At 43.6% G+C, this 12,084-nt stretch overlaps 1 protein-coding gene and 1 long non-coding RNA gene across 2 annotated transcripts in view; one reads left to right on the top strand and one right to left on the bottom strand.

Annotated features, from left to right (window-relative positions):
• The window catches only part of NDST1 (N-deacetylase and N-sulfotransferase 1), a 30,120-nt gene extending 27,272 nt beyond the window's left edge, over positions 1–2,848 (bottom strand). Inside the window, exon 1 of the mRNA XM_080991382.1 lies at positions 2,303–2,848. Within this exon, the coding sequence (XP_080847508.1) occupies positions 2,303–2,809 (507 nt within the window). The 5' untranslated portion in view covers positions 2,810–2,848. The remainder of the gene's footprint in view (positions 1–2,302) is intronic.
• LOC308469259 overlaps positions 1–12,084 on the top strand; it is a 212,928-nt gene that overhangs the window by 21,340 nt on the left and 179,504 nt on the right. The gene's annotated exons all lie outside the window — the stretch shown is intronic.

Raw genomic sequence — 12,084 nt, 5'->3', positions numbered from 1 at the left:
GCGAGTAGTGACTGTGAGAAGGTGTCCAAGAAAGGCTGACATTTTGCAAGCTGAAGCTCTTCCAGGGCCCTACTGTTCACGCATGAGCCAGCATGTGGCAGATACGGATGCCTTCAGAAAGCACCTGTGCCACTGTAATATGGGTGGGCTATTGCTTAGGGGTCTAGGCAATCTATCGCATCAGCAATAGCCAAGAGTAATGAATTTCAGAGAAGCATGCTGTCAAGCCAAGCCCTCAAAGCTGCATTCACTCTCAGCACTGTTGTCCACTAACTGCAGAAGGAACGAGATGGAAGAATGTTCCCTCAGGAAGGCCTGTGTACATACCATACATTTTAAGAACTTTCCCCACCAAAGAATCTTGGGACCTATAGTTTGTTAAGGGTGCTGGGAACTGCAGCTCTGTGAGAAGTAAACTACAGTTCCCAATATTCTTCAGGGAGAGTACTTTAAATGTACAGTGTGTGCACAGTATTGGGTCCAAGGAAAAAAGGGGAGGAAACTGAAGTGCTTTTTTTTTAAAGAGTAAAGCAGACTTCTGTCCTGAGAAGTACACAACTAAGAATCTACTTTACAACCCTCTTCACCAGCTAAGGACTGTCTCATTGTTAAAATTATTTTTATTTAGAACTGGTTCAGCAGTGCACACAGGTCCTGCTTACCAAACACAATGTGTTCCCTGAAAATCGTTCGTGTGGCGAGCATTCACATAACGAGTCCACGATTTACGTGGATTCCCAAGGGAACATTTCTAATCTGGGATTTTTCCAATCTTTCTCCCCACTTATGGTTTCTTATTGAAATGGCTGCAGCCAACCAGCAAAAGAGAGAGAAAGGAAAAACTGATTTCTCCAGTCTCTCCTGCTCCCTGATTTGTCCGATTTCTCCTGCTCTCTGATGTGTCTGCCCGAAAATGGCTGCCACCAACCAGCAAAGCACAAGGAAGGAAGGAAGGAAGGAAGGAAGGAAGGAAGGAAGGAAGGAAGGGGGCAAACTCCAGCTGTTTGAGTATCTGAATCTGTGGTGTATATAGAAAGGTATGGGCATAATTATATACAAATATAATTATGCATTCCTCCCACCACATACATGGAAGAACCTAATACAGCAATCTGAAAACTAAGTGCGCGAGTGTTCGCAGTTACACGTGTTCGATTATAACATTATGATGCAAGCTTCTGGCCTTCCCCCTTAGGTCTTGGACCTGAGTCCAAGGTTTATGTCACTCTTTGAAGCTCTTCATCCATCCTCTTTAAAACAGACTGGATTTACACTGCAACAAAATAAGGTGGCATTGGAGCAGCAAAATCTGAGGGCATAACTAGTGCAATATTTGGCGGGGGGGGAGAGATGCTAGGCCACCCTTGTGACTCTTGTGTTGATTTTCTATTTGTAGGGAGTTTAACAAAGACGATCCTAACCTTGCTGTAGGACTAGGCCATGTGTTCATGCAGAGAGATTGATCTGTGCTCCATAGTTGGACTAACCTTGTCCCCATGAAATGAGCTGATCAGGGGTGTTGGTCTGGGGGAGAATTTTGATGCTTTTATTGCTGTAAACTGCTTTGATTTTTTTATGATACAGCAGCATACACATATTTTTTAAAAAATAAATAAGATTCCTTTGAAAATTAGCATCAAAAAAATTCAGCTCATGTAATTGTAACTACAGTGCAACTACTCATTCTACATGTCTATTTTATACAGGCAACCCACCATTTGCACACATCAGTGAAATTGTGACTATCTGAAACACCATTGAAAAAGCCTGCAAACACCCTATTCCATCCCACCCACCCCTTTTCAAAACATTTTTGTGACATTTCAGGTCACTTCTGGGTTTGGCGCAGTGTGTGTGCGCGTGATTGTACACATACTGAACACGTGTAAATGGGAGGTTGCCTATAGTTGATTTTCATCTTTTAATTTTCATCTGTTGCTATAATTGTTCCCCGTTTTATATACATTATAAAACGAAACAATAAGAAAACACTTTACCCCCCCCCAAAACGTGTTTTTTAAGCTTGCGTCGGAAAATGTGATTTAATTCAGTATGTTTATTTTACTTGTATTAAATAAACACAGCTACATTCTTTGAAACTGCCCAGGTCTGCCTAATACTCTACTTGCCATTGGCATCCATTCAAGAACCGTATATGAAACTGTTTCGCGCCCCCCCCCACACACAGAAAAATAAAGCACTTGAAAAATTTCCTGCAGGAAGTTCACACCCCATCACTGGAGGTGGCCTGATTCTTCCCCACCTGCTCCCACAAAAGCCTTGCCCAAACCAAAGCCAATACCTTGAAGAAGCCAATGATTCCTACACCGTACTCAACACAATACTTGTCCAAGAGCTCGCGGTTCCAGGCGTCCAGGTTCACATACTTCAGGATGTTCTCATAGATGATCAGTGCAAAGCGCCCTCGGTCCTTGTCGGTCAGTGTGGGCATGTCCCCCTTCCCTGGAGCAATTTCCGTCAGGTATTTGAAGCGACTGGACTCCAAGATGGCCACTATCTCCTGGCCCAACTGGGAGTAGAGACTTTCCACAAACACAAGGACCAAAGGGTCTGTGCGAGAAGAATCCACCACTTTGATGGGCTTCAGCGGAAGCAGGCGAGAAGGGGCGACCTTCGGTTCATCACAGTCCGGGCTTGGGATGTCCCCAGAGGGCTCCAGTCCCCTCTTCCACCCATATAAATAATAGGCCGAGACAAAAACGCTGAGGAGGCAGAAGGCAAACAGCAAGAACAGCACCACCTGAGGAGACACCTGCCGGAAGCTCCTCCGAATCCTTACCAAAGTCATCCTTGCTTTGATAGAGTGTGTTCAGGTTCCTTCCCCACCCCACCCCACCCAGCCCCCCTCCCTCCCTCCAGATCTTGATGCAGGAAAGGACAATTTCCCTAAGAGGCAGCGTGTGTGTGTGCACAATCGCCCCTGTGGAAGTCCGTTATCCCTCCTGGTCTTTTTTCATGTCACCATGGCAAATCCATTCAGAGTTCCTTTCTGAGGCAGAAAAACCAAGAGCTTCGCATCATCACTGACGCATCATCAGGACGGAAATTGGGCAGTCTTGGGGTTCCGGAACATCTCTCAACAGGTGGAGACGCATGGCGAATCCTTGGGCGTGTACCAGAAGCGTTGTTCTGCGTTTAAAAGAAAAAGAAAAAGGGCAAACAAGGTATTAGCAAATTCCCTCTGGGAAGAACATCGTCTCACAACCTGGAAGATCCCACAAACTCAAGCCGCCTCCCAAACACGGCATATTCCCACAGAGAAACCTTTATTTATGGACCCCTCAGTGGTCCATGCCTTTGATGAAAGAAGTTGCCACAGCTGAAGTTGGCCTGGACCTATAAAAGGGTAGGGAAATAAACTTTGCACACGTTCAGGCGCTATGCCACTTATCCAAGAGAGTGCACTTGTTTTTATCTCCAGGCATGACAAGAGTTGGATTGTGTCAAATTGATTATTGTAAGCAGCAGCGTTCTCCCTGCCTGCACCCCTATATGAATCCTACCTCCCTTTTAACTAAAACTATTTTTATGGGAGGGGGGTGTCTCTAGGCTTCTAGGGCTTTTCTATCTCACAGAAGCTTCTTGGAAGAAAAAGCTAAGGAAATTCAAGATAGGTGTTTTGCATGTGTGGTGTTTAAATGCAAATGTAGCTTGCTGGGTCCTCCCGGGGCCTTTAGTCTGCATAAGGCAGATAGTGCATTACAGGCCAGCTTCAGCCCTCAAGCTCAGCTTTCATTATTAGGCTAGATATGTAGGTCTACAGCCCCTCCTCCCGCTAGCTTATTCTTGGTGTACCAGTCAAAGGGCCAGCTGCCATACAATCCAGAGGCCTAAACACCCAGTGGGCACAGGGAGAGCCCGCAGTTTGCTTTCCCAGCGTAGCTGTTCACCCCCACATAGCTTTGAGGAAGCCGCCACACACTCTGCACCTGCTTCAGCTTAGTGTCAATCACTTGCCAACACACCACAAGAAGCCTTTAATACTTAATAGTTCAACAGTGCAGAGAACCGTAAGAATACTGCTGTTTCTTTGTACGCTTAAGAAAAGCCAGAGCGGGGGCCCGTTGCCCAGCTTTAACCCACAAAAAAAACAAAACAAAAAGTGAAACAATTCTGATTTCGCTCACAGAGTTTGGAACAGCCATTCCAAGGCCAGCACCCAGGGAAAGACCACAGATTCAAGCCATGTTTCACCTGCAACTCCTAAACACCTACAAGATGTCCTGCTGTCAAGAAACAGCCTCAACAATCCACACAGAGGCAAAACTTCCCATTTGATTCTTTTCCAGATTTACGTTTTCCCCTAAAAAGAGCAAACCCGGCCATCTACTTCTATATAACAAATTTGCAGTACAGGGCAAGGAAGTTTTGTATCTTATAAGATACAGTGGTACCTCAGGTTAAGTACTTAATTCGTTCCAGAGGTCCGTACTTAACCTGAAACTGTTCTTAACCTGAAGCACCACTTTAGCTAATGGGGCCTCCTGCTGCTGCCACGCCGCCGGAGCTCAATTTCTGTTCTCATCCTGAAGCAAAGTTCTTAACCTGAAGCAATATTTCTGGTTTATCGCAGTCTGTAACCTGAAGCGTATGTAACCTGAAGTGTATGTAACCCGAGGTACCACTGTATATGGTAATGGTTTGGGGTGGTGTGGGGTTTTTTTAAGGCCAGTGGCATATTTAGCACTCAGGACACATCTGAAGCTGACACTTGCATTGGGAGAAGGAAATATCCTACACTGGCAGCCATGGGGATTTCTTCCCAATACAATTGCCAGCATCAGAGGAGGGACTTTCCACAGCGAAAAAATGATTAAAATCTCCCTCCGCGCTTGTTGCAGTCTGGACAACCTCAGTTTAGAGTAGCTGTTACAATTTGCATTGTTAAATGATCCTTGTGGTCCCTTCCAATTCTACGAAAACCTCCAGTTTAATGGAAAGGCACATTCAACGGGTCACATTTCATTTGGCCCCCAGGGTTCTACAACACGATTATGCTACTCCCCTTAAAAGTCATCTGTGAATAAGCACCTGAAACTTTCAAAGATGCACATCAGGTGCAAGTCAGAGCTAAGCATCTGGCAAAGCTTCCAATACCTGATCCAGGCATGTTTAGACTTGCGCTGACAATTCAATACCATTTTTCTTCTGCTTCCCTACTTACAAAAGGGTTAGTAGAAGCAAATAAAACAAAACAAAAAAGTGACGAGGATTCCTTATTCTTTCAGCTAAAGTTCACAAGTCAGATGGCTGATAGGTCATGGGATACACACTCCTTCAAATACTAGGACCCTTTTTGTTGTGTTGTGCAACAGATCTTCCTACACACTCACACACACACTCATTCAGACTCTACAGCATCATTATATGTTAACAACCTCTTTGCAGAACAGCAATACTCATGGTCCACCGATATGGTTGCCACCAACTACCAGAAACGTTCAGTTCCATCAACCAGAAGAAGCAGAAACCTTCTTTTTAAAGTATTCAGAAGCACAAGGAAGCAGAGTGGCTCTTTGGAAAATGGTGCCCAGCACATTGGGATGCACCCCCATCAATGCCACAGGTATGAGAGAAAGGGTTTTTACAAATACCGCTCCTCATCACCACTGCCCCCTAAGCACAGCAGGTTCAAAAAGGGGTGCATCTGCCTGTCCCTGTACAGCAAAGACAGCTCTACCAGACACCATGGCTGGCCACCAAAATCCAAACATGTGGCCTCCTGAAGCCACCTTTCAAGGGCATCAAGTGTTCAAGTGCATCCCGGAAAAACAACTCTAACATGCAACACAAGCGGTGCTCAAGCCAACTGGCTGCGGGTGTTTGACACAACAGCAAAGAGGAAACCCTTATCTAAACATCATGAGGGTAAGCCTTCCACTCCACCGAGGGAAAGAGCATGGTGAGCTGTAAACAGCCACGCAGCACAGGAAGAGAGCAAGGGCCATCTGTCTGTTCCGAAGACAAAACAGCCTGAAACGCAGTGACCTTTGGATGAGTGATTCAGATACTGACCTTTGGTATTCCACTCAAGTTCTCCTATCGTTTGAAACCCAGCCTCCTAGTTTTCTATGCAACAGGCTTAACAGCGAGGCACATGTACAATAAGCAGTCCAGTAAGTATCCCACCAATGTTTAACATCTGCAAAATCTGGAAACACAGAGCCTGCACGTCCTGGTTTAGTTGCTGTGTTTGGTTACACTGATCTCTTGTTACTTGCCAGCCTCTCCTCCCAATTGTTCTTCTGCTCTCCTCCTTTTAAGCCCAGCTCTGCTGTGTTCGAAGAGTTGCCCAGGGACAGCTGGAAGGTCACCACCGGCAGCACCCTCTGGACTGAAGGGGAGTAGCAGCCAATGGCCTGCTGCCTTGGACTTTCGCACCTTAGCAGGTGGAGCAAAGCTATTAATAAACTCCAGCATGAATCAACCAGCAATCCAGGGGAGGCTTTTCTAAAGGCCACCACAGAGAACCTCCCATCTCTCGGGTGCCCTACTGAATCGTAGCTTGGAAGCTTCTGGCCAGGGCTGTTTCCAATTTTGTCTGCCCCCTTTCAGAACTTTAACACATTTGTGCATCATGCAAGAGGACAGTTGCAGTCTTGTTGCAGTGGAAGAAGCAAGCAGCCAACCCCTAAAGTGGATGTGGTGTGAGACGCTGCGAGCAAAAGGATGGAGATGACTTTAAAAGGGGGGGAAAGTATCAAGTAAAATCAACAACAGTGCGATTAAAAAGGAAGCTGGTTGAAAAGTAGTTTGGATTAATGCCAGGCTTAATCCAGTCATTTCCCCTCCTGCCTGAAGCGAGGAGATAATGGAACTGGGGACAGGTTTAATTCCAAAAGTAGGAAAGATCTGCCCACCAGGCCTCTGAAGTGTCACAAAAAAGGCCTGAAGCCAGATCTCCTAGACTATCGATTTCTTACCTTCACTCCTTTTCTGTTCCTTAGAAATGCCTGATCTGTCTCAAGTGGGTGTAAAACATCAAAATCAAGGTTTTTTTTATGTTTATGCAAGGCAGAGAGAGAGCGAAATAGAACCATCTCAATATTTGAAAAGATCACAATTATCACCCTAGAAATCACAGAAAAATGTCCATACTACTAGAAAGCCAGGGCAAAGCAGCTATGCCAATATGACACAGGTAACCCCCATACTGTATAGCTAGATCTCTAGCTCAGCCATGACTAAGATCCTGGACAGAATCCATCTGATATAGAAAAAATAGGGATGGTTGGCTTTTGCTGCCCAACTCCCCAAGGGACTGAGTCCCCTAAGTCCATGATCGGTCAGAGATGAATGGATGGAGGCAGGCGGCAGTGAAAGCAAGACAGGTCTTTATTTCTTCTGTTGCAACAGAGTTCCCTCCCTTCCTAGCAAGGAGGCAAGAGAGACCCAGAAACAAGAAGAAACATCTCTTTGAAGAGTTTGGATTTTGGTGTGGGGAAGGAGGAAATCGCATCACGCGTAAGGTGGGGTTTCTGTGTCTCAGGCAGGCCAAGGTGTGATATTCCTGAGGATTTAGGAAGTTTTGCATAGCTCCAGACACACAGTTTACACAAATTACAGCATTTGACACAACTCTTTGCATTATGCTAACTATCCTGCCATAGAAGGTAAGCAGAATCATGCTCTTCTAGTAAAATGCCATGAGATCACAGAATCAATGATTCATTAAATTTATTACTACATTTATATGCCACTTTTTCTACAAAGAGCTCATTCAAAACCCACTGAAGTAGTGCCATATGAAAGGATTTAATTTCAATAATGTTTGGATCTTCAGAATTCAGACTAACATTTCCAACAATCCTTCTAAGCACTGAGGGTGACATCAGAGCAGCTAAGCCCATCCATGGCAGTCAGAAAGGCCATGACCTCTCTGCCAATACTCTCTCTGTGGCATCACATCAAACCACTGGAATAAAGAGGCACTGGCAACTCCCTACTGCAAATGGTGGCAGTAGTAGTAACAGTGATGATGACGATAGTTGCTGTTGTTGTTGTTATTGTTGTTGTTGTTGTTGTTGTTGTTGTTGTTGTTATTATTATTATTATTATTATTATTATTATTTCCTAGCATGAAGCATAGCATTTGCCTATTGTCCAAAGGAATTTCCTGACTATAATACTGTCCCAGAACCACCATAATTACTAGAATCTCTAACTATACGTCATCCATTTACAGTACTAGGATTTCTAGCTATATTTCATAATACTACCCATAATGCTGAGATAAAGCAGCCCATGTTCCTTACTGATCGTTCATAAATCAAACCACCTTGGTTTTTAATGTCTGCACAGCACTTAGTAAGCATTAGGTGCTTTACATGCGATTATTAACAATAATTTATTATCTGTATGATACTATCTGGGCAACTTTAAAAGGACCCTCAGCTATAGACCAAATCTGAGCTGCCTGGCACAACTACATTAGCCAACTGGATGTAGACAAGACATCACAAAATCACGATATGGAATTATGAAAAGCACTGATGATGATGAGAGGCAGGACTATGATGTTGAAAACGCTTTGGAATTCAGACAGTGGGAAGCCAAAACAAAAAATTATTACAATTTGGAAGACAATTGGACTTTTTTTTATTTTAGTTTTTTATTTTTATTGGATTTGATTTGATATGTTAATTGGATGTTCTTATTGGAAAATTAATAAATGCTTTTAAAAAAAGACATCACAGATGAACATTTATATCACATAAACAGATACGTCATACAGTAAAGTAGGTTATTAAATGAGAAGTTTTCCCTTGATAAACTAGCACTTATTGGTGAGTGAGCTTTACTCAGAGTAGTCCCATTGAAATTAATGGCCATGACCAACTTAGGTCTGTTAATTTCCGTGCGTCTGCTCTGAGTGAAAGTTAGCTGAATTCCAGATACTGTGTATGTATGTTTTGAATGCAAAGACTTTATTTCTGAGCTCATGAAACGGCAAAAAGAGTAAGTGAGCCCACAACTTGAAACTTGGTTACATTCTTACAGCCAAATAAAACCAATGTACTACTACTTGAAATTCTGTGGGCAACGAGCTGGAAGAGACTGTGGAAACTGAACCAAATTTGTATTTGAAGGTTGCTTTTGGATGTTTATTTTCTTCCCCCACCCCGCCTGCCCTACAAATCAATGGATCTAGGGGCGAAACTACACATAGTGTGTAGCGTGTAGGTTCCTTTCCCCTTTTATTTTTATTAATTGCATGCACACAGGAGGCAATCCTTAACTTGGAAATGCGGCATATGTTGTGTGGGTGTGGGAAGACTTCTTTCTTCCCTCCACAGCACAATCGGAACTAACATCTCTTGCCCTTCCCCACAGCTAGAACACTTAGGAAGTAACTTCTCACTGCCGCAACAGGAAAGACCCCACACACACACATATACACACACACACACACACCCCAAACATTATAGTAGCATGAGGGGTGGGTGATCATGTTCAGTTTCAGTTCTGACAATGCTGGGGAGAAGAGATAAATTTCCCCTCTCTGCATGTGGCCTTCCAAGTAAGGATCACCCTGTTTGTACCTGTAATTCATCAAAGTAAAAAAAGGAGAGATTGCTGCACATAATTTGTTCAGTGTAACGTGCCGTTTGGCCCTCAAAAGGGCAAAACTACCACGAAAATGAATGAAATTCCACAATATGTCACAGATTATGCTCCCCGCCACACAGCATTCCTATGATTTTTTAATTATTATTTAGTATTATGATGGTGATTATTAGGCCGCTTTTCTGGGGCAAGTGCCCATCAAAAAGGATAAAAGAAAAGTAATACGTATTTAAAAATAAATACTTAACACTAGCACTCAACGCACCACGTAAAGAAAGGTTTTTAAAAGCAGAACAGAAAAGCACACAATTCAGCCGGACCACCGCCCAGCTAACAAACATCACAAAGGCCATTTGGGGAAAGAAGGGAAAACATTCTTCAGGGGTTTCCGCAAAGGCCTCCAGTGTAGAAATGGCCCCAACTGCATTGCTGTGGGGCCACCATAGGAAACAACAATAGAGAAGAGTATAGGCAGTCCAAAGAAAAGCATAGGCCCAAACCATATGGGATTTTAAAGATCTAGAAATGCATGGTGTGAATGGATCATCCTAGGTTTTGTAATTAAGACACAATATAGCTAGGCAAGAAGGTGACTTTTTGCGCAGTGAATCAGTATTGCAAATTCTCTGAAACCCACCCCCACTGCCCCACAAAGAAACCCAGTACTGCAAGCATGCTATTTAATGTATATTTGGGGGACAGAGGCAGGGAGTATATGTTCAATTCAAATGAAAGTTCAAAAAAGAATATGGTTGTTGTGTAAGAAATATAGAATGAAAGAACTGATCAATTATTTTGCAAAGGGTTAATTAAGCATTGGTTTCAACTGCAACCTGTCTCTGTAAGACACACCTTCGCAGGCAAGGCTCCAATCTCCGGAGGAGTGCGTTTTTTGTATTAAAAATCAGCAAGAGAAATCATTTCAAAGTTTCCTAAGAAAGATGTTTTTCCGGCAGATTCTCCCCCAGAACAGCATTTTGTTCTCCTAAACCCAGCTCAGCACCTTCGTTTGTCAATCAGAAGTTTTCCCCAAAGGCAGTTGCTTTTGAGTGACAGGAGCACTGCCACGTTTCAACAAGTTCCTCTGCTGGAACTGCAAGAATAAATAGCCCTTTTAATCTCCCAAAGTGCTTACTAGACATTAACCATTAAGCTCCCTTTCCCCTCCCCACAAAGAGAGCACACCCCCAGCATTTCTTCCTCCGCAGGAAAAATTAGCATTTATAATATAAAAGGCGGGTGTGAGGTGGGGGGAAGAGATAAAACTAATCAAGAATCCCACCTTGGAACCACCAGATGGGTTTTTTTAACTCCGTTTCTACCATTTACAATAATTAACATCCCGCCAACCTGCCGCCTGCTGCCTTCACTAGTCATCTTTCCTGCATGGAAGGAAAGTCACAAGCTCTCGTTAGTGACATCAGAGTTCCCATGGCTACACACAGAGAACTGACAGCCAACAGATTTAATGTCAATGCATGGAGAGGCAGGATAGGCAATAGTTACTGACAGGAAAAGATTAGGCATTCATCTTTAATCACCAACAAGAAAGGGGCTTGGGTGACGGTGCACAACCCGCAAATCAACTTTTGCTCTAATAAGGTGCTCTCATCATATTGTGCTGGTTTTGTTCATAGTAATAATAACAGTGAGCGATCCTGCTGTTCCTGCTACTTATACAGCAAGGTTAATAGGGTCCACCCTAGTAAAAAAGTTCTGTGCAATTCAGAGCTGATGTTTGGGACCTCCATGTGCTGATTCCCCAATCTAAACCCAGTTCCAAACAGCTCCCAGTTGCCAATCCAGAGGGAAAAGGGATGCAAGGATGAAGAAGCAGCAACAGGACTTCGAAGAATATATGGAAATAATGCATTTCCTTCACTTCATATAATTTGTACTTACTTCCCAGAGTCAGGGGAAGGGAAATAAAGAGGTTGCTAACAAGATCTAAACAGCTTATAAAGGAAATAAAGCTATTAGGACAGTGTTTCCTAAACTTTTCATAAGCAATGGGCATTTTTAATCACTAAGTGGGGGAAGGCTTCATGGCTAGACCGTGAAAGAGCAAGAATTGCCTGGCATGAATTGCTGATCTGGGCATGCAAGCACAAACTAGGAAACATAACAAAACCTGTGTTCAATACCTGGCTCTATGGGTTTTACAGAATTTTCTACTCAGGCTGTGTTCGCATTTCATGGTAAATCACTTGCTGTGAATGCGTACTACTTCACTCCTTCCCAACAAGAAATCATGGTTTGTTTTGCTCCACACAGTGTGAAGCAAAGGTTTGTCCTTGGCTTAGCAATTTTAGAGCAAAACAAACAAATAACCCCAGTTTGGACATGGGGCTGGGCCAGGGGTTGTGATTTGTTGTTTGCATTCACACTACGAGTTGAACAAAGCGGGAGCAATCTGCATCTTCATGGTAAATCATTAACTCTGGTTTTCTGTGAGGTGCAAACTGAGCCATGGAGTTTGGTTTGGTGCAGAATACA

This window comes from Podarcis pityusensis, assembly GCF_964106645.2.
Source record: "Podarcis pityusensis genome assembly, chromosome: 2".
Lineage (NCBI taxonomy): Eukaryota > Metazoa > Chordata > Lepidosauria > Squamata > Lacertidae > Podarcis > Podarcis pityusensis.
This window is presented reverse-complemented; position numbering and strand designations above follow the sequence as displayed.